The sequence below is a fragment of the Conger conger genome, chromosome 12 (assembly GCF_963514075.1).
Source record: "Conger conger chromosome 12, fConCon1.1, whole genome shotgun sequence".
Taxonomy (NCBI): Eukaryota; Metazoa; Chordata; class Actinopteri; order Anguilliformes; family Congridae; genus Conger; species Conger conger.
This window is the reverse complement of record NC_083771.1, coordinates 3,730,831-3,753,821: the sequence shown is the minus strand read 5'-3', so window position 1 is coordinate 3,753,821 and position 22,991 is coordinate 3,730,831. Positions and strand designations below refer to the sequence as shown.

At 46.7% G+C, this 22,991-nt stretch overlaps 1 protein-coding gene across 4 annotated transcripts in view; it reads right to left on the bottom strand.

The window, feature by feature from the left end:
- LOC133141643 (transcription factor 4-like) overlaps nucleotides 1-22,991 on the bottom strand; it is a 193,406-nt gene that overhangs the window by 126,278 nt on the left and 44,137 nt on the right. For all 4 annotated transcript variants that reach the window (XM_061262212.1, XM_061262211.1, XM_061262213.1 and 1 more), the window contains 2 exons: nucleotides 22,652-22,707; nucleotides 19,763-19,859 (listed from right to left, as the gene is read on the bottom strand). In XM_061262212.1, coding sequence (XP_061118196.1) covers nucleotides 19,763-19,859; nucleotides 22,652-22,707 — 153 coding nt within the window. The remainder of the gene's footprint in view (nucleotides 1-19,762; nucleotides 19,860-22,651; nucleotides 22,708-22,991) is intronic.

Below are 22,991 nucleotides of genomic sequence, written 5' to 3'. Positions count from 1 at the left end.
TCTACGCGGGCAAAGTTTGGTGGCAAATAGGTCACTGTCTTGAGGGGAATCAAGTGTGCAACTCTTGGGCGCGATCTCATCGCGATCCTTCATCCCGCAGCCCGCAGCCCCCGACCGAAAATACGAGAGAGAGAGGGAGAAGCGGAGCGCTCAAAGCGAAAATCTGCTTCCAGAACAATCCATTATGTCTGACAAGTTAAATGTTCCATGGTAGACCATATGGCACCGGAGCAGTGCCGACAATGGAAGAGAGAGAATCAAGAAATGCATCACAATTAAGGTGTTTGGCTACAGTTTGGGTTTCTCCACCGGCTTCTCTCTCTCAACCACGTCTTATACTTTTTTCCGGAACGTGTGTAAAGCAGTTATTTTTTTTTTTTTGTATAGTTTTTTTTGTTTTTTTCTCGCTTTTACCTCTAACCTCAAAATGGAGGCCCGGGAGCTTGGCATAATGTGCCTTTTCTTGCTCTGTCAAAATGTCTGGCACATCAGCCCGCACGTGCCCACGGACCCCCTCGCCCGCCGCTCTGCTCCTCTCCTCTCCCCTGCGCGATGATGATGATTACCGGGCAGACACGCCGGGAACACGCCAAGAACACGCCGCTCAGGAGCGCGGCTACGCTAGCACTCCTCGACTGTGTATTCCTGGGCTTCTCCGCACAACACGCGTACAGTACAGTACGACCGCTTCGGTGATGGAGCGTCGCTCGGCGTAAGGGTAATCCAGCCTCCCCCCCCCCCCCCGACACACACGCTCCGCGTTCGGTAAAGATACGGCCCCGCTTGTAAGCTGCCTCCTAATGACACGTTAAATACCTCGAGAACCGCTCCCGCGGATAGTGGCAGGGCTCAGCCGGGGTCGAACCTGAAGCGATCTCTGCCATAATCTCTGATCAAATGCACCGCTACGCTCTCCTGCTAAGCTTGGGAGGATCAAACCGGCGAGCGCCAGGAGACCAACGGACGGGCTTTAAAAAGATAGAAGAAGATTATGCCGCTAATGGCCGCCTTCCTCCTAGAGCCGCTCGCCATAACCATAATGATAATGACAATGACGCCGATGACAATCACAATAATAACAAGCGCGATATTACAAACAATCATTTCGATAACAATGCCCTCTTAAATCAGATAATAGCCCGGCACCCAAATGAAAAGTAATGGAACCAGCAGGCACAAGATCGTTTTTTTTGTTTTTTTTTCTCCTTGGTGTAACTGACACAAATCGCACTTTCATTGCAAAAACATTGTGGAGCTGTTTTTTTCCTTCTTCTTCTTCTCTGGTGTTTGAACGTGTTAATTCACCTCTTATTTATATTTAGCTCGTGTTTCTATAGTTGGCTTTTGTTTACACGTGGATCTCCAACGTCATCACGGAGCTCTCCAGATGGGCACCTCCGCAGAATCTCCATTCCTCCCTGTCCTCCCGATACTTCAGTTGGAGTACAGCACTAATGCACTACATACATGTGTCCTATACCCACACTCTGCAGCACAGTAGCCCCACACACTGCTGATGTGAGCCTCCAGCTCAAGGCCCAAAACACCTCACTGACCAAGAGCCATGCCAAACACAGGACGGGGTTTACCTACAGCACACGACAGAATCCACATCATTTAACGCCCAACCAGTCTTTTACTAGCCAATCCGTAACATAACTGTTGACATTATGAAATATTCTGCCCGAATAACACATGTAACCGCCAGGGCAGAATATTCTGTGAATCCGGGTCTGTCGGAGGGATTGGCCAGCAATTAGATCGGTGCCGTTAAACTGTTGACACCAGTCATTGCCGAGCGACGAGACGTCGAAGTGAACTACACACCAAGTTCCCTCTTCTACATCCATTTGAATTCAATCAAAGCTCCATCAGTCTAATTGCAGTAGCCGGTCAGATGTTGCGGTAATTTCAGAACGCGCTGCGCTGAGCCTGAATGCCAATATCCCCCACGTTTAATTGCCTGAAAGCCTGATGGAAGGGGAGAAAGAGAAAGAGAGAGAGAGAGAGAGAGAGAGGGGGAGAGAGAGAGAGAGAGAGGGGGGGGGGGAGAGGGAAACTCTTCCACAGCAGGAGCGGTGCGGTAAAAGAAGGCAAGGTCAGAAATTATAATGAACCGTTCTCCACACCTCATCTCGGGCCCTAATGGCAGTTAAAAAAGCAGATTAACAGCTGCAGGAAGATAATGAGTGCGTGGCGAAGCCGCCACTTTCCCCCGCTCCGCGCGGACAAAGGCCTGACGCCACGCGGGCGAGCGGCCGCTCCCGCACCCGCGGAACGCTCCGGACACGTCCCGGCGTGAACGGTAGCGCTCTCTTAACTGAAGTGGCTTTTTCCTGCCGTCCTCTGCCAGTGCCATTTATTTCATGGGGACGGGCTGTGGGGTGGGGTGGGGGGTGTGCACAGGGCTGACTCTACCCCCCCTAACCCCCCCGTACCCCCCTCCCCGCACAGCCAGAGGTGGCTGAACCCGTCTTGTGCGCCCACCGCTGGTCAGCGCGGGTTAATTCCGTCTCCCGGACTCATCAGCGGAGGCCATCATTCAGCAGAGCGGCCTGTCAATCTCTGCCGCTTCTAAAAACGGCGAATTACACGAGAGCGCGGAGCCCTCGCGGCGAGCCGGCGCCCCTCAGAACCGGGGTGACGGGGAGACGCTCCGGTCACAGCGCCGCCACGTTCCTGCCAAATCTCCGCCCCTGGCCAAGCATCAGCACGGCTTCATACTGCACGCTGAATCACCAGTTAAATAATGTTTGTTAAATTACTGCGTAAAGGAATTATTCAACAGAAAAATGTATGCTTTGAAAGCATATAGCCTTAAAAGTTTGAAGTGAACACCGATAAAAATTCAATGAAATAAATTCTAAACCATAGCTGAAATGACAATTATATTACAAGTAGAGAAATAGATTTTTTTCCCACTGCATTTTTAAAGCACTCTGATAAATCAGCTCAAATAATAAAGTCGAGGCTTTGTATCGGTTGGATGTGAGCGCTTAAGTACTCCAGCACTCAAAACTGACCCTGAGAATTAAAGAGAGGCTCTACATGACTGCTCAGAATCTGCTCAATGAAAAGCCCAGGAAATAAAATAAATAATATGCAAACGTTGGTTTTCAGTGTTGTGCGGGGAACACTTGGAGAGGTCAGGGCTTTGCCCTGCTTAAGCGTAGCATTCGCTGAATAACGTTAGCGCCGGCAGCCACGTGCTAACATTTAAAGGCTACCATGCCAAAGGAAAAGGCAAAGCCACTGGTTTTTAATTTTTTTAAATTGAACCTTTCTTTAACCAGGTGATAAATCCCATTGAGATTACAAAATCTATTTTTCGTGGGAGCCCTGGCCAAGAAAACAGCAAAACAGTGTTACAGACAACATAAAATCAACACTAAAAACATATAATAAAATATACAGTTGAAGCTCACAATCACAGGAGGAAACAGAATCTAGCTAAGGAAGCATTTACAAATTCTGATCGATTTCGCCTCCGAACCCTTAACTACATTTTCTCCTAATTGGGATCAGCTCATTTAGCTGCAAATCTTTTTTTACAAATGGTTCCAGGCGGTAGGGGCAGAGAACATAAAAGGCCTGTTTGGCGAGTTCGGTACGAACCTTCGGGATTGGACAGTGAGAGGGTGTCATTTGAACGCGAGCAGTACGCGCTAGTTTAGCGCACGTTAGCATCAAACCGAGCAGAGAAGACGTTAGCGTCAACCCCAGCTCAGGACAAAAGAGAGGGAAGGTACAGGGCCGTCTCTGCGGGCACCAGCGCTCGCCCACGGCTCCGCGGCCCTCGGGAGAACCACATCACATCACAGGACCCGCGGCCGACGCGTCTCGCTGAAGGTGAGCGAGGGTGTAGCGGCTAACGATCTGTCCTCATTCAGCCCGAAGTGCGCTAATGAATTTAGGGCGAGCGTCCAGTGCGTCTCCCCGCTGTAGAGTCTGATCAGACCGCCCGGTCCAGCTGATACCACAGCATCACACATTAATCAACGGCTAAGCATGGCGCGGCTCTGTGACCCCGCGTAGTGCGCGCTTTCAATGCACGCACTGTATCTACTCTGACATTTTCCCCCCAAGTTTGCTGTTCAGGTTTTGCTTTCATTTCAATCAGATATTTCCTTTTTTGCCTGTTTTTGATGGACGTTGTGTAAAACGACAAACTGCATCACATTAATTTTTTTAATAACTATAAATAATACCTGAATTTTTTTTTTTATAATGTTTTTTTTTCTATTTATATAAGATCTTTAAAATTTATGGTTATAAATTGAACAACATAATTCTTTTATTTTAGTTTTGGTTTTTTAATTGCAGGGAACAAAAATTTAGTAAAGCACATCCATTGAATACAATAACTGAATTCAAATTAATTCTGTTCCTTTCAGCAAAACACTGGAGCTCATTGGAGATTTATGGAGAGTGAACTTATTGCAAACGGCAAAAGCACTAAAAACTCTAATGGGTCATCTCGAGTTTCAGGTTATATATGCAGTATTATTGGGCATTTAAAATGGGCCATAATTATCCTGGTTTGTAAATTTGGGCAGCAAGCACAATTGAAAGCAGTATCCATTAGTCTTCACATATCTTTTATTCTAATCAAACTTTAAATGGACACAATCACAGCAAATTATACTCTCTTTTTCTCGAGCCAAGTTCTCAGAATGCTGTAGGTAGCCATAATAATCATCAGTAGCTTAAGTTCAGTTGTGATAACCGACAGCAGCAGTTGCAGTTCTGACCATTTTAAAAAAACATAAAGACAAAATGGATCATTTAAGCTCAACTCAACCAAATGTGAACTGAAACTATGGGGGTACAAGGCAATAAGCAGAATACAAATAAACATTCCCCAAACCAATTTTAGAAAAAAAAATTATATTCCCATTTCAAAATGGGTGTCTATCAAAATAGAGCTAGGCAAATGGGCAAATGGACAAATGGGTGGATTACTCTCCTGTGGCTGCAACAGAACAAAATGAAATATGAAAGTATAGGGGTGAAGCATTTATTGTCAAATGATCTGTTAAGATAATACTACAAAGAAGACACTGTTAACCATAATCTTCACACTGTGTCAAACAGGAAACATCTGCTCATGCACCTAACTTCTGCAATTTACACACACACACACACACACACACACACACACGCACACAGACAGACACACAATGCACGCACACGCATATACACACATACATACACACATATACACACACGAACACGACACACACACGCAGACAGACACACACACAATACACACACACACAGACCCACATACAGACACACACAGACACACACACACAAACACACACAGAACCTGGCCTTCCCCAGAACGTGCCATTTGACAGCCAGCACGAAGGATACATCCTCAGATCAATATTATTTCCCCTCCGTCTTCATCCCTGAACCCTGGCAGCCGCCCGAGAACAGATGAAGGGGGGTAAAGATTCTTGACCAAATTTTTCTAAACTATTTATCCTTAAGGGGAATATTAATTAAGTTTCTGCATCCATACAAAACTGTTCTCCTCTTTGGGGATTTTACTCACACATAAATCGCCCCCATCCCGATTTGAAAGGGTTTAAAACACCAAATTGAGGAGCTTCTCATTGGCAGACAAACGGGCCTTAATACGCGGTGCCGAGATGTCGAACCCCCCTCACCGCCCGCCCACCCCCCTTTTAAAATGCCCCCTGGATTAAGACAGAAAGTTGGCAGAGGTGGCAACGCGGTGGCAGTAAATGTGTCGTTACTCCTAACGACTCTTCAAAGGCGCTCTTTATTAAAAGGAGGAGGCCTGGAGAGGGGCCAGCGGGCCCAGGTTCGGGGAGACCAGGACGGGCCTTCTCTCCCTCTCTCCCTCTCTCCCTCCCTCCCTCCCTCTCTCCGTCCGCTGGCCGAGGGGCGAAGGGCAGGAAGGCCGCACTACCAGCCCCAAGGAGCCGCGCCAAAACACGGCCGGCGGAAAAAAATCTTAAAAAGGGGCAAAGCATAAAATAAACATGGCTGACGGAGGCTGGGGTGAAGTTTTGGAGCCACCTCAATGATTCCTTATTTTTAAAATATTTAATGTGCTACTCCCCCCCCCCACACCCTCCCCCTCTTCCCCTTCCCATCCAAGCACGGCTCCAGCCTCCTTCCCATCTCCTGATCTTCCCGACGGCTGAGCAGCACCTCCTCGGATAGCAAAGGGCAATAAAAGTGGGAATTAAAAGGGCCCAGATGAACATTGGAATCCCTTTTTCCCCGTTATTAATTATACTAATTTATCTCCTTGGTGTAGAAGGCAGGGAGCGTACAACAAAGAGAGGGAGTCTGCCATGGAGCGCGAGGGGCAGCCCAGCCCTGGCAGTGCCCAGGGGGCACCGCACTCCTGCCAAAATCTCACACGCACAAATCTGTATTCCAGCCCGCGCCGTGCACAGCTAACCAGCAATAAACTTCCTTTTGTCTCCCGCACACACTCCCGGCATGGAACCGCAACGCATAGCCTCTTATAAATACACATTTGTTTGTATTCAAAATGTTTACTATTGCTTATGCGCGTACATATGTACATAAGATCACACACACAGAGAGCACTCACGCGCACACACACACGCAAACGCACGTACACGCAAACAGTATGCAAAACATATAGCACAACATAGTAACACATTTATGGCTTATTTGCATGCCAAGAAATTCCCCATATTTAACGTACTGTAGTCTAAAAGGAGAAATACTTTTTTATGCCTTTATTTATTTCAAGCTGTGCTCTTACAAATATTAAAATAGTGTCGTCTTGTCAAAAGAATTTCCAATTCCCTGCTGGGAAATGAATTTCTTATTTTGTATTTTTTATATTTTTAATTCGATCAAATTGTGGCTTGTTTTTGCCGCGTCTCCAAAGCCCATTATGGCTGCTAGAAGCCGGGCTCTACACGTACAAGGAGCCTTGATGTGGATTCCGGGCGGCCTTGTTTGTCGGTGGTGCTGGGTAAAACCCTTGTTTGTCGGTGGTGCTGGGTAGCCCTTGTTTGTCGGTGGTGCTGGGTAAAACCCTTGTTTGTCGGTGGTGCTGGGTAAAACCCTTGTTTGTCGGTGGTGCTGGGTAAAACCCTTGTTTGTCGGTGGTGCTGGGTAAAACCCTTGTTTGTCGGTGGTGCTGGGTAAAACCCTTGTTTGTCGGTGGTGCTGGGTAAAACCCTTGTTTGTCGGTGGTGCTGGGTAAAACCCTTGTTTGTCGGTGGTGCTGGGTAAAACCCTTGTTTGTCGGTGGTGCTGGGTAAAACCCTTGTTTGTCGGTGGTGCTGGGTAAAACCCTTGTTTGTCGGTGGTGCTGGGTAAAACCCTTGTTTGTCGGTGGTGCTGGGTAAAACCCTTGTTTGTCGGTGGTGCTGGGTAAAACCCTTGTTTGTCGGTGGTGCTGGGTAAAACCCTTGTTTGTCGGTGGTGCTGGGTAAAACCCTTGTTTATCGGTGGTGCTGGGTAAAACCCTTGTTTGTCGGTGGTGCTGGGTAAAACCCTTGTTTGTCGGTGGTGCTGGGTAAAACCCTTGTTTGTCGGTGGTGTTGGGTAAAACCCTTGTTTGTCGGTGGTGCTGGGTAAAACCCTTGTTTGTCGGTGGTGCTGGGTAGCCCTTGTTTTCCGCAGTGCTGGGTAGCCCTGGTTTGTTGGTGGGTAACAATGGGGGCTCCAGTCGGGGGAGCGGGCCCGTGGAGCGCTCCTCCAGACGGGCACAGCCGCGAGGCGCAGGCATCCGCCGCCATGCCGCACAGCCTAGACCGACACAAGCACACACAACAAAGAGCTTTAGCCCTAATCTCGCAGAAGAGCTTTGTTGATCTCACGATTTGTTTTTTGCCAGTTCTGGTAAACGGCGTTGGGGCGGAGGGGGAGGGAGAGAGAGGGAGAGGGAGAGGGAGAGGGAGAGGGAGAGAGGGGGCATGCGCACGGCCAGGTCGGAGTGCCTCAGCCAAGCCGGGTCGCCAGGTCTCCGCGCCGAAATCTGGGACAGCGAGGATTAGCGGCGCATGAGGGGGCGAGGGCGGGCGGGATGGCGCATCCAGCGGAGCGGCCTGCTTCCCCACCGTCGCCATGGAGCCCCGCGAGAATGGGGGGGAATCTGAACGCCGCGACACAACGCCTCCGTGTTTTCCGGGGACATCGAATGAAGTTTTTTTTTTTTTTTCGTTGCTTGTTTTACTTTTTATTTTTTTCCTCTTTCTATTATCTGTACAGATTGTGACTGTGTCAACCTCGCTTGAAAAAAAATAATAATAAAAAAAATGTTTCACTTATTTATTTTTATTTTATTTTGCCTGGTTTAATAAAAACACACTTTACCAAGCTAAAAAACAAGAGTCCCTTTCTGTGGTTCCCACTTCAGACCAGTCCTACCATCCTACCAAGCTGGATAAACATCAACATCATCCAAAATCTCTTTTCAATGCCATGTTCCCACCTGCTGCAGCAGAGGGAAATGGAAGAAAAGGCAATTCAATTTGGCCCTGCTTATGAAGTCATTTCCACTGCAGAGTGGAGGAGATTTGTATTGACTGGATTTTTTCCTTTTTTTTTTTTTTTTTTTCCAAGGAGTCAGAACCACAGAGACTTGGGCAGGAACTGAGGCAACACACTAGTGAGGGCAGGAAACCGTATTGGATGAGCCCAAATAAATAAATTAATCTAAAAGTTTTATAATGAGCACTCAAAAGAGGACGGTGCATCATCTTTTAAACACACTAACACGCTGTATTGTATGAAATTGTTGCATATCAAACATTAACAAATATAGCCACATATGATGCTTTTTTTGCTCCACTTTAAAATAAATTTTAAAATATCTAAAAAGGGATTAAATGTTATAGTACTGGTAAAAATTTGAGCAAATAAAAAAATATATATATATATAAAAAAAAAAAAAAAGAAACAAATGGGTGATTCCATATCTCCACATCTGAATGCGCTCTGGTTAAAACTTCGATAAAACAAAGACTAATGCCACACAATACTTTTAAGGATTACGCTGGTAAATTGGAGAGGTTATAAAACAAAGCACTTTTCTGTAATCGTTTGCTTCCACGGATTAACCCTCTCTTTTTATACCCTGGTCCCTTTCCATGACCCAGTGGGGAGTTAGTGGGGGATATTTAATGTTGTTTCATTCGCTTCATTTTTTCACCCAGTTTTCTGTCATAACGCGGATTAAACAGCCCATTCGCCACAAGACCTCCTCACCGGAAATACAGAGGATTCCCATTAGCACAACGGAGCCGTTTCATTCCAGGAAGATGCTACCAAGGATTATGGGGGGGGGGGGGGGGGATCTACATTCAGAGGAGCAGAGGTATAGAAAATATTATCAACTGTGCATTTGTTTTGTTTAAAATCAAAAGTCAAAGGTGTGCTGTTCTCTACGCCATATCATAAACGCATTTGCGGATATATTCAGCAACCACTCAGCTACCAGAATACAGGCTTCTTTTTTTTTTTTTTGGTTATGAACTCAAGTGCTCAATGTACAACTCCAGTGTTTTCTATACCTCCGTAGTGTTACTGCAAGCTTTGGTTCAGCTGGGAGATGTAATCACACACAGGTACTGAGGCAGTGACAAACCGTTTAGAGGTACGAATTACAAAAAGAGCAGTGTAACCACCACTTAACACTGGTTTATTTTTACAGCGCACACATAAGCTCACATATTCAAAGTATGTCAATTAATTCCGATTGTAGCATACAGGGCCAATTTATATTATTAAAGCTTTATCTTTTGGGGTAAATGGTATAAATAGAATGATTGCACTAACCTCCTGTAATTATACTTTCATGTAATTTTCTCTCCGACCACATCTCTTTGTAGTACTTTGTGGCTACTCCATGTGAACTGCCCTATGAAAAATAAACGTGACTGATGCGTAAAATAACAAAATTTGGGAAAAAGGGGAAATATAGGCTACATTAAATCACTGTATGGTTGAATAATATTTTTTTTCTGACGAGATCCTAAAATTCTAGAGAAGAGGCATAGGTATCTGTTTCTGTGTGCCTTTCTTTGGAGGACATTTTAAAACTGACAAAGGTAGGAGACAGCTCTCGCAGCTAGTTAGCGTCGGCCTGCGTTTTCCGCCATGTTAAATGTCGAGAAAGAGGTATCCCCAAGTTCAGGGCCTGATCCCAGCTTTGAGAAGAGGAAAACAGGTGCTGAGAATGGCCGAACTTTCCGGGTTTTCTCTCCGTTTTTAACAAAGGGGGTCTGTGATGTGTTACAAGCAAAGCAGAGCTCCTCTTAGGACCACGTTCGGGCAACACGACGTTGTTGTCCTTTGTTTGTTTATGAAAAGGGTTCAGTGTCGTTCATCCCCACATATATTTTTAAACCAAGACAGCGCCCTCGCTCATGAGACGCGGCACCGGGTCACTGTTCCTTTTCGGGAAAAGGGAAAAAAAATAAAATCAAGCGGTGGATGTTGTTATTCCGCACGAGTTTGTACAGACCCATAAGGGTTAAGAAGCCCCCCTCCCTAAATCCCACCACCATGCCAGTGCCTCATTTGCATTCGGTGCTTTTAGTTTTTTCCGAAAAGTTGGCAGCGCTCCCCATTTTCCATAATGCTAGCATTTGGGAATTGTGAGCGGAATGAAGCCGATCCAATCTCCTGACTGCGACATGAATTTTCATTAATTACAACCTTGTCAGCAAAAGCATTATCGGAGCTGAATATGAAAATGCTAATGAGCTCTCATTTACATATTTTTCTTTGTTGGAATGTCATTAATTATTACATTTTATGATGATAAATGCAGCTGTCGATGCTCTCCGATGCGTAATTAGCCATCAGAATGCGCAGATCCGATCAGCATTTATAAAATGGATTCTGCAAAAGTAAACTTTTTCGGGCTCTCCATCTGACAAGAGTTTTTGCTACCTATTGAGCGTGGCGCGGTCCGTGGGCTTAAAAACATCCTGAGTCTGTGGCTCCACATCCGGCTTAACCCCAAAACACCACACCGCCGTCTCCCCCTTCCCCCAAAAAATCCTTATTCCAGCTTAATTAATGCCACGCTTAATTATAACACCATGATGTCAGCAGCTTTAATTAAGTATTGGCTCTGTTACAGAAAAACTCCTCGCTGCAATAAAAGTCATTATGTAGATTTGTGCCAAACACTTCACTAGGATTTTTATTCCTCATTAAAAAAGCAAGCAGCATCGCACAGAAATAACACACAGTAAAACACGGACCCCACAACTTAACACACAGAAATAACACAGTAAAACACGGACCCCACAACCTAACACACAGAAATAACACACAGTAAAACATGGACCGCACAACTTAACACACAGAAATAAATACAGAGTAAAACACGGACCCCACAACTTAACACACAGAAATAACACACAGTAAAAAACGGACCCTACAACATACATTACCACACACACACACAGACACACACACACACACACACACACACACTCATCTGCCACTGAAATGGACAGCGACCTGTCTCCCAGCCTACCAGCTCGAGAGTGCATACTCCTCCCCCCGGCACCCCCCACCCCTCCCTCTCCCTCCCTCCCTCTCTCACTCGCTCTCTCTCTTTTTTTTTTTGAAGGGAAAAAATGACAAAATACAGTTCATCTCCCCTCAGCCAGTGGGAACAGTGTTTATAAGTAAAAAAGAAAAACAACACACGGCAGATGGGACCATTACACATGACCAAACCAATCACTCAAAGCTGATGGGCCCAGGTGCAGCCCAGCCGTGCAACAACGCACCATTTCACAGTCTGTCAGACACATACACACGGTCGTACATGAATGACCCGGTCCTGCTCCCGAGAGGCCTCATCTGGGGCGCTGCTCCGTCTCCGCCCGCCCGGGCCGGGGCTGACGTCTTCATCAGCGCCCGCTGACCCCCTTTCCCGCGTTCTAGCTCAAAATGGCCCCCTCCCCCGCTTTTTTTTTTTTTTTACATTAAGTAAATGATAAACAGTACAGAATATTTTCCAGTTTTTTTCCCCCATAAAAAAAAAAAGGAAAAAAAAGAAGCTTGACAGGAGCGAGATATGGGCGCTCCGGGCTTCCGTAGCCTGCCTGCCAGATTGTTGATCGGTTGCCGACCTGCCCACCTCGCTAGGGATGATGGGAAATGAAGGCGGCCGCTGTGGAAGAAGGGAAATGGGACTCACTCTGTTTTTTGTTTTTTTTGGGGGGGTGCAGGGGGTGTTTGGCAGAGGCTGGGGGCAGGGGGAGGTGTATTCTGTACAGTTGGCTCACACTAGAGGTGACACAGGGGTGAAAGAGAGGGGTTCGCCTCAGATTTAGGGCTCAGGGCCGGTCTCTCTCACTCAGGGACCAGAGGCCTCCTCTTCCCCATGGTTCACTGTCCCTCCTGCGTTTCACTGTCCCTCCTACGCTCACCAACACACTATCCCAGAATTCAACCAGCAACGTACCACCATCAATGCTATCAGCAGGTATGTAATCACGTACCTCTTATTCATTTACTGTGCGCATTATGTACTTCATAATCGTGCACAGTAACCATGAGAGAAAAAGGCTTTCTCCTAAAAGACGGTAAGATATCGGTGTGGTTAGAGGGGACATAATAAAATCCCAATTAAATAAAAACCCCGGAGCGCCCCCGAATGAGGGCGTTGTCCGCGATATGGGCTCATGCCAAATAAATAAATAAACACCTCAGTTTTAATGAGCTTTTCTTATTTATTTATTTATTATTCTTGTTTTTTTTTTTTCTCCTGAGAAAGAGAGAGCACATGTAATTGACCCCGGTCTCCCGAGGCTACTCGGGAAACACGGGACGGATTCTGGAGCCGGGCCGAGCCGGGGAAAGGCAGGGGCTTGCGGGAGACAGCAGGGGAAGGGAGGGGGGACTACCGCTGAGAGGAGAGCCCTGGGATAGGCGGGTGTCAAACCCGCACCCCCGCTGGAGGACTGGGGCTCGACCTCCCCCCCCCACCCACCCCCACCCCAGACGGGCACCACAGCGGGTGAGCGGAGAGGGAGGGGGGGGGCCCCGCGGACTCACCCCTGGTCCAGCGGCACGCGTTAATTAGGTTGGCAGAGGTGAGGGAGGGGGGGTCCAGGGGGGTCAGGGGTGTGAGGGTGCCCACGGTCCACTCCTCCTGTCATATTTTCATTTTTTTCATTTCAACTCAGAGGCACATTGAGAGCAGGTGCGCTCTCTTGCAAGTGTGTTGAATGTATACATAAATACAACAGCAGTTTGAAAGGGAAAAAAAGTCAACTTAATAAATAATTCTGATTCAAAAGGAAACAATAAAATAATTGAAAATGCATAGTACAATTGATAAAAAATGTATAAAATAAATTAAATGACTTGAAACACCTTAAAAAAACATTCACTTAAAACACCCACAAGTCAGGCTAACCAAAAATATTAATCATCACTTTGAATTAATTTGTGGACACTAAAGTATTGATATCCAGGTTTTGCTGTAAGGAGATCCAGGTATCCGGAAGACAGAATTTGAAAGCATTTTTTCCTAAATTTGACCTGACCCTAGGAACCTGACGTGTCAACCAATCCTGTGGACGCCATTTCTCCTGGCCGAAGCGCCGGAAGCTTCCATGGCGGTGAGGGAAGGGTCCTGCAGGTGTGTGGAGCTCCGAGCTCTGGCTTCACCCGCCGCGCCCTTCCCCTCCGCCCGCCCGCCCAGACGAACAGCGTGGGGACGAGCGCTCTCAGGACCGGCATGGCGGTGATGTGTACCCTCCCCACGCTTCCTCCCATTGTCCCCCCCGAAAGCGCTAACAAACAAAGCGCTAACAAACCCCCTCCCCGAAAAGAGGCTGAGCGTAGCGCCAACCCGCTCCCTTTCCAGGAGCACCGCGGGGGCCGGCCGCTTCAGCGGGACATGGGCCCGGCGGTCTCCCGTCACAAACAGGGTCCCCAGTGTTTCTAAAACAGAGGAGAAAGCCTCCCGCGTCCCCCCCTCCGCGCAGAACTGCCCCGCCGCCTCCCAGAGGATTACCCTCTTACCCCCGCCCGCTCTGCCCCAGCCGGAGGCCCGGGGGTTCTAGAGAGTTCTACCAGGCCACGCGTCCCAAACAGCGCAGCTTTGTGACAGACTCCAGACCGCCGATTAGGCAGAAAGGCCTCGCGGTCGCAGTTAACCAAGGTTTGACAAAGTAAAAGTTTTTGTTTTTGTTTTTTTTTATGTAAAGCTGTCAAACTGCCATAGCAACGACCCCTAGTTACGCCACCCACAGTTTAACCCCTTCAACTCATCCAACTTTACTCCCTGCAAATAAAGAACAAACAAAACACTTCCACACCAAGCAAGAAACATAGCACAGGCCTAGGTGATATAAGATTAAAAATATCATACATCTACAATGTCGCCTGAGTCACAAGAGTAAGCCCAATGATACACACAAAATATATTGTGCTCCTACAAAAAAAATAAAAAAGGAAATGCTTGCTGAATTTACAGGAATTAAGCATTAGTCTCCAAAAATGCTGGCTGTAGACAACATGAATCAGAAACGAGAAGCAGTTTCTTAACTAGGCCTACAAGAAAAACTTGCTTGCAAGTACATAACGGCGAGGCGGTTCATTTGCCATGTCTGTGACAGCCAAGGGATACTTTGTTAGCACCGCTGCACCTGCTTGGCGGCCTGTGTTGGTCTTATTCCTCATATCGAACCCAGAATAGCAGCTCCTTTAATCTGGCAAGCCGGGCCCCGGTCCCCCCCAGCCAGGCTCCCCGCCCCGGCCTAGCGCACGCGGAGAAGCCTCGCTCCAAACGTCGCCCGCCGAACAAGAAATCCCAAAGTGTTTTGATTACGATTATTAATGTACTCGTCATAAATCACCGCGCTTCGGCGGAAACCCCCTCTCCGCGCCGTCTCCGTTACACTTACCCACGGCGCTCCCCCCCCCCCCCACAATGGATGGTAATTGTAAATGAAATTAATTACTTGTCAGAGGGGGTAATTCCGACTGTAATTGACCGGCCGCAGCCCGGGCGCGCTCCCGGGGAAGGCGCCGGCCCGGATGAGGGATGCCGGGGGCCGGCCGGTCCTTCGGGGACACGGGGAGTGACGGGGGAAAGCTATTGAAATGTCACGCCGGGCTCGGAAGCCCGCCGACCGCCGCTGGATTAATCTGCCGGGGCCCGGGAGATGACACAAATCCCCCCGCTGATTATTTAAAGGATGTCACCCTAATCTGAAAAGTTATGTATGTGGGAATCAGAAAAGACACCCTTTACGTAATTACACTGCCCCGATGGATGGGATTTGCAGGGCCGCCTCTCTCTCTCCCTCTCTCTCTTCCTCTCTGCCCTACCATCTCCCTCTCTCCCTCTCCACCATCTCTCTCCCTCTCTCCCCCACCATCTCTCTCATCACTCTCTCCCTCACCACCTCTCTCCCGCTCTCCTTCTCTACGTCTCTCTTTCTCTCACATCTCTCTACCTCTCTCTCTCCGTCTCTCTCCCTCTCTCCTTCTCTCCTTCTCTACGTCTCTTTCTCTCGCCATCTCTCCACATCTCCCTCCCTCCCTCTCTCTCCCTCTCTCCTCACACCACCAGGAGAAAACACGATTGTCATTTGAAAATTCTTCCATCATGCCTCCCTGTCTGGCTCCTTTAATGTTATCCTTAGCTCCCTGGTGCTCCGCTGGGAGCAGGGGGCAGGGGGCAGGGGGCAGGGGGCAGGGGGCAGGGGGCAGGGGGCAGGGTGCAGGGTGCAGGGTGCAGGGTGCAGGGGGCAGGGGGCAGGGGGCAGGGGGCAGGGTGCAGGGTGCAGGGAGCAGGGTGCAGGGGGCAGGGAGCAGGGAGCAGGGTGCAGGGTGCAGGGGGCAAGGTGCAGGGGGCAGGGAGCAGGGCTGGCGGGACAATCGCCCCCTTCCCAAACCACTTCTTCCAGTATTCATTTCTTTCACGGCTCCAACCTGTTGCTCAGCCCATCCTGGGTGAAAAGTCAGCTCTCAACATTGAAAAGAGCTTTTGAATTCACTGACCAGGAATGTGCGATCGCTTCTCCACCTCCCCGCTGCAAACGCATCCTTATTCTCAAAGAATGGGACAAATAGGACAAGACAACCTCTTTCCCACAGAATCCTTTCTCCCTCTGTTGAATGTGAACACAGAATGACTATGTCTGAAAGCTACTTCAGCTACTAGAGAAAAACCTGTGCAGTCGCGTTTTTAAACCCTCGGTAGAAGTTTCCCTCTGAAAACAATGTTGTTCATCATCAGCCACCTCCACTCCTTGGCTTACCACCTGACCTTTGACCCAACCGAACAGGGGCCTGTGTCACAAAGCAGGATTACGGGGTTAGCTGGGTACTGTATGTTCACCGAGTATAACCCAGAACCCTTCCAAAGCTGGAACAGGGACTGAATTAAAAACAGCTTTTACTCACAGAACAGCTAACTGAAGAATCCTGGTTTGTGATATACCCCCCCTGGTTAAGGCTGGGCAGGGATCAGCCACACGGGAATGCTGGTTTGTGATATACCCCCCTGGTTTAGGCTGGGCAGGGATCAGCCACACAGGAATGCTGGTTTGTGATATAGCCCCCTGGTTAAGGCTGGGCAGGGATCAGCCACACAGGAATGCTGGTTTGTGATATAGCCCCCTGGTTAAGGCTGGGCAGGGATCAGCCACACAGGAATGCTGGTTTGTGATATAGCCCCCTGGTTTAGGCTGGGCAGGGATCAGCCACACAGGAATGCTGGTTTGTGATATACCCCCCTGGTTTAGGCTGGGCAGGGATCAGCCACACGGGAATGCTGGTTTGTGATATACCCCCCTGGTTTAGGCTGGGCAGGGATCAGCCACACAGGAATGCTGGTTTGTGATATAGCCCCCTGGTTTAGGCTGGGCAGGGATCAGCCACACAGGAATGCTGGTTTGTGATATACCCCCCTGGTTTAGGCTGGGCAGGGATCAGCCACACAGGAATGCTGGTTTGTGATATAGCCCCCTGGTTTAGGCTGGGCAGGGATCAGCCACACAGGAATGCTGGTTTGGGGGTGAGATGAGGCCTTAAACTCTGGAGACAGAGGCTGCACTGTCTGCTTCCCTCCTCAACACCGGATGAACATCTTTCCGTCATTAACCGCACACAGGCACAACCTCAAAACACACCAAGCCACAGCAGAACTCCCAGGCTATTTTCCATCTCTCAAACATCTGGTCGGGTTGAAGAAAAAAATGAAAGAAAATAAAAAAAGATCCTGTAAAGCGTTTTCTACTCGTACAGGTTGCGAGTAAATTCAAGTGGGCCATCCATCACTTCCTGCGCTCTTCTCTTGTTACTGGAGTGTTGTTTAAATGTAAATAAGAAGCGCATTGTTCCCACCTTTTTTTTATGCAGAGGCCCTCTTCCTTATAAGGTCATCACATTTGCATATTTTTCACTTTGGTAAAAGGCCTCAGTGTGTCTAACCAAACACCCATGGTAAATTGGTAAAATAAGGCTAATCTTGGGAAACGCATCTCTCCTCCCCCCACCGTCAGCGGCACCCTCAGCACAACATGTCATGTGTCATCTAACGAATGCCGCGGTGGATGTCAAACAGGGAACAGGGGCAGAAGACCTGGCTTAGAGCTCGCACATTACATTTTTCATGGCGCAAGTCAAGCCTAATTAGACTCCGGCTTTCATGTCAAAGGCAGATTATCTGTGTCAGTGGCCATTTGCTTACGGCAGGAAACGGGGAAATGGGCCGGGGACTAAGGGGTGTGGGGGGGTAGGGACCGGGGGTACGTGGGCAACAGCGTGTCGTGCCATGCGTTCTCCAATCTCTGTCTATCGACAGAGCGATCGTTCAAATGCCACAGGGGTGGAAGGAATATGCGAGGAAGAAAAAATATAAATGACCTTGCGTCTAAGGTATGCCGCGTGTGTCCCTGATGGCCGGACTGCCTGTTGCCTCCTCGCAGTGAACACACGAGACCAGATAATACGCAGAAAAATGACGCTAGACTTTCCACTGCCGACATTAACCCGATTCATACGGCCATTTCATAGAAACATAAACATAAAAGGCAGGCCATGTCTCGTTTTTAAGCCAAAGCATGTGTATGGCAAAGACCACTGCCATCCAAGAAGGATAACGTTTTCCAAAAACAAAGATTAGGCTACAGGCTAGGCTACTAAACGGCACTGATCAGCGATCGTTCTGTTACAAGTATATAATGCGGTATTAATGTTACGCATTTGCCCCCCTGACCAATTGCAGTACAGAGATGGACTCTATGCGCCTCATATTCTGGCATATTACATGAAAACAAAATGAAAGTCCTGCTAGAGCTCGTCTGACCTCAGAGGCACAATAATTCACAACAGTCAAGGCTTCTAATTCTGTGGTTTTCAACCAGAGGCTATTTGATTCCAGTCATATTCATCCCCTCCGGTCATCAACGGCGCAGAAATCAGAGTCTCTGGAAGTCATCTATTTGAGCCAATGATTTAGTGGTAGTTTACCGCAGGTGTAATGGCGGTTGACTGGGCCCAAGCGAAGCACGGAAGGACTTTGTTGTATATACATGGTACTGTTTATGAAGTGCAATCGAATGCAAAGCAGATACTGTAGGAGGGGGATTTTACATATGCTGCTAGGGAAACTAGCTGCTAACGAATGCTGCTACTCAAAACAATCGACAAAGGAGAACTCGGACAAACAAAATGCAAAGCACGTTTTCTTTTTTTTTTTTGCAGTAGGAAACAAGCCATACAAGATTTACCAAACCATAGACAGGGATATGGTAATATAAAAAGTTCAGAAGCACTATTCTAATTAACAGACGATCCCAAAAAGAATTCACCCAGGAACTTGGCCAAACTCAGCACAGCTGGTGGCCAGAGTATCTGTGGGAACTCATGTTAATTAGAGAAGGAATCCTCTGGGAGAAAACCAAGCCTTAGGGTGATACCTTGGAGAACACTGGCCTCCCCAAATAAGCTTTGTATGCAGACTTTAAGGACTTCAGGGCACAAAAGTACTTAGTACTAAAATAGGATCCAACAACAAGGATTAGCTCGAACTGCTTGATTCAAACAACTCAACGTTTCACCAATAACTAATCCAGTTATGGTAGAATTTGTGGGGTAACCTGTACACATAAACCTCACTATTTCTCGGGGCGTACTACATTTGCAATGGTAGGCTGAGTTTCAGTATCTAGTACTCAATCTCCACAAAATATATGAGTTCACGACGATAAACCTTTTCAAGAGAAGACAAGCCAGTTACCAGTCTGAAATCAAGGATTACCATACAATTATTAACAAAAATGGTCCACAAAATTGAAAAGAACGCAGAAACAATGTTCTATACGAAGTGAATACACAAGGCACAATTTTGTTTTAATTCCCTTCAAATTGAAACATTTCTCCAAGGGAGACATTTCTCCAAACTACTGAAAATAGATTCACTGTTACGCATTATATATTAAATACAAAAAAAACATCGTAACAATCCAAGCAGCAAGTAGTCCATGTGCAGGAGGAAATCTTTTTACTGCTCCTGGAAAAGTATGAACACAAAGACCGTACATTCGGCCTCCGATGGGGTTGTGAAAAGGAATAATAGTGGAACTATTCCAGAATGGCAGAAACTATTAATCTGTTGTCCTTGTAGTCTGACAAGCCTTTCATTTTCCGCAAAGTTCTTGCAGGGGATGAAGGGTATCTCGTGCTACTTTGATAAGAAGGGGGTGATAGGGAGCAGTGCCATATGAAGATAAGTCTGAGAACCTACCTGCTATCCTGGAGTTGACATAGGGAGGGGAGAGGTTGTCATGTGATCCCAAGTCGCGGTTTGTCATGTGGGAGTACTGGGAGCCGTCCGCGTAATTCTGAAAGGGTCGGGAGACGAGAGAGAGAGGGAGAGAAGGAGGGAGAGAGAGAGAGAGGGAGAGAGAGAGTTACCGACGAAGGCGTGGATCAGACACAAATCACAGATGGAAATGCAGAACTGCCGCTCTGACATTTCCAATCAGTTTTGTTGGCCACTGAACTCGGTGCAAGTGCAATAACAGGATGTCAGTTCCTCTATTTACAGACATCGAGCCCCCGTTTCCTGTGACAGAGACGTCTTACAAGAGTGGGCACTGACGAAAGAGCTTCGGCACATGTCGCCTCTCTCCCAATTATAATTTCACAGCATTCTCTATTTAAATGGAGCCAAGACAATCGAGACTGATTTTTTTTAATGCTCTCTGTGATGGGCACCTTTATACAGGGTGCCAGCGATGTGGGGGAGGGTGTGGATGTATTTCGGGGGGGGGGGGTAAGTTTATTAATATACGTGGGCCGTGTCCTTTCCTACGGGAGAGGTGCAAGTCTCCTGCGGTCTGAATCATTAGTGAATTCGCAGCATGAGCCTTCCTTCTGAATCCTCCAATGAAAACTCTCAGGAGGTCCTTTCTGAATGGTGTTAAAATGGCGTTAAGCTAGCTTACTGCTAAACAGACCAACACTACTGCTTAGTCTGATCAAAACTACTTCTTAGAGAGACCAAAACTACAGCTTAGATGGACCAAAACTAGTGCTTAGAGAGACCAAAACTACGGTTCAGAGACCAAATCTACTGCTTAGAGAGACTACAGCTACTAGAGACACTAAAATTACTGTTCAGAGAGACTAAAACTACTGCTTAGAGGCCAGAAATACTGTTTAGAGAGACTAAAACTACTGCTTAGAGAGACTGAAACTATTGTTTAGAGAAACCGAAACTACTGTTCAAAGAGACTAAAACTACTGCTTAGAAAAACTACTTTTCAGAGAGAGGGATTCAAGAAAGTCAAGGAACACATGTTAAATTGCTACACACCCAATGTTTAGAATGTTCCATTATGTTCTGTGCCTTCTGGAGAGCCCGTGTTAACAGGCCTTGCATTTTGTAAAAAGATCACTCCACTGGAAGGCAAAGACACTGAATAATTGTTTTCATGCGCAGGTTTTCTTCCGTGGGGTTTGGGGGCACATGTGAACAGCCGATCATCACACCTCTGCCGGAGATGCCACGGCTCTTAAACCCTAAAAGGGGTCTCCATGTGCAGAGCAGAAGCACAGAGAACCCAGGGAAGTTTATTCCACTTCCTCATACTAGAAGAGCCAGGGACTGCTGTGACGCGCACTGCAGGAGGACTGGGACCGTCTAGACTTTTTTTTTTTTTTTTTAAGATATTTTTTAGGCCTTTTTCAGCTTTATTGGACAGTATATAGTATAGAGAGACAGGAAGAATGGGAGCGAGAGAGAGGGGAAGACATGCGACAAATGTCGGACGGTCGGAGTCGAACCGCCGACGTCGCGGCTCGCAATGAGCATGCGGTCAGTGCTCTACAGGCTGCGCCACCGAGACACCCCTAGGGCCGTCTAGACTTTTAACTTGCCAATAATAATATAAAAATAATATCTTTCTTTTTTTTTTTTTTTTTTTTTGCTGATGCTTTTATCCAATGACACATACAGCTGATTAGACTAAGCTGGGGACAATACCCCCTGGAGCAATGTTGGGTTAAGGGCCTTGTTCAAGATCTTATCTTGGCTAGAACCACCAATCTTCTGGGTTCCAGTCATGTATCTTAGCCAGTAGGCTAGACGCGCCCACACATGATACGGTCATTGTTTGATACCATACCTACCTAGTTCCAACTGTACTGTACTGTACTGTTCCAACCAGTGCAGGTAAATAGTGAGGGATAACATCAATGATTCCACAGACTTATAGACTTACAGATGTTAAATAATTAGTCACATTTACCGCATTACTTTCTTGCTGTGACTGCGGGCTTATTTGGTTGCTGTGTCCATGTGTCAGTTTTTAATGACTGAATGGAGAATGCAAATGATGACACACATTTTGGCTTTAGCAACACAGGGAGGGAAAGGGTCTGCAGGGTATTCCCTGTCACACACAACTCTTCCTAGCATCCAAAACCACCAAAAATTGAATAATATTATTCAGATTCAGAGTCAAAGTTCCTAGACCACCACACCACAGAATTGAGTACAATTAAATCAGGCCTTTCAGACAACATCCTTAGTGAACTTCGAATAGCAAAAACCAAAAGCCAGAATTTATATAAATACAGTACAGTGCATGTACAAAACACTACTGTCGTGGTAGATTACAATAATTAAAGAAAATAACCAGTTCAATAGCCAAATTTCTTCATTCACAAATCACATTCAGCTCAGCTACACAAAAACATCTGCAGTTTACGCCACACTGCCTGGTAACAATGTAGTATTTGTTTGTTGAGCTATGGTAATGAATGAATATTCAGTCCAATGTTTAAAACATACTTTATTCAGATGCTGTCATCAAAAAAACAAAAAAACAATTGTCAATTTTTTCAGCCACATTAGGAACCATTTTAGTTGCAGGGTGGAGACTATAAATCTCAAAAATCTCAAAAATAAACATCAATCATGCACCATGGACCTGATATCAAAAATCATGGGGTATATAAAAATAAAATAAAAATTCAATAGAAATAATGTTGACACAAGACGGTGGAAATTGTATTTTTTTAAACTAAATTTACAGAGCAGGACAGATACTCTTGCAGCAATATTTTGTCATCATGTGAGCATGCTGTAATGATGTCATGAAATAAAACCGTTCCGACTGGTCCTCACCTTTGAAGTGCGGCTTCCGTTTCCCCACGACGCAGAGCTGGCTCTGTCTTCAAGATCTGGAGACAAAAAAGATGAACTAAATAAATAAACATTCATCATTCCTCCTCCACTGACAGTATTTAACATCTGACTTATAAAAATATTCATCATGATGTAATCATCCGCAGGATATTTACATGTATTTTAATTGATTCACCTCCAAAAATGTCAAAATTGATTTATTGTATTATACTGAATAGCCATGCACAACCTTTCATTATTTAAGCAATGCTCCTTTATTAAATAACATTGTTGGTACATTTATACACAATTATATGCATTTATACACATGTATGTACTT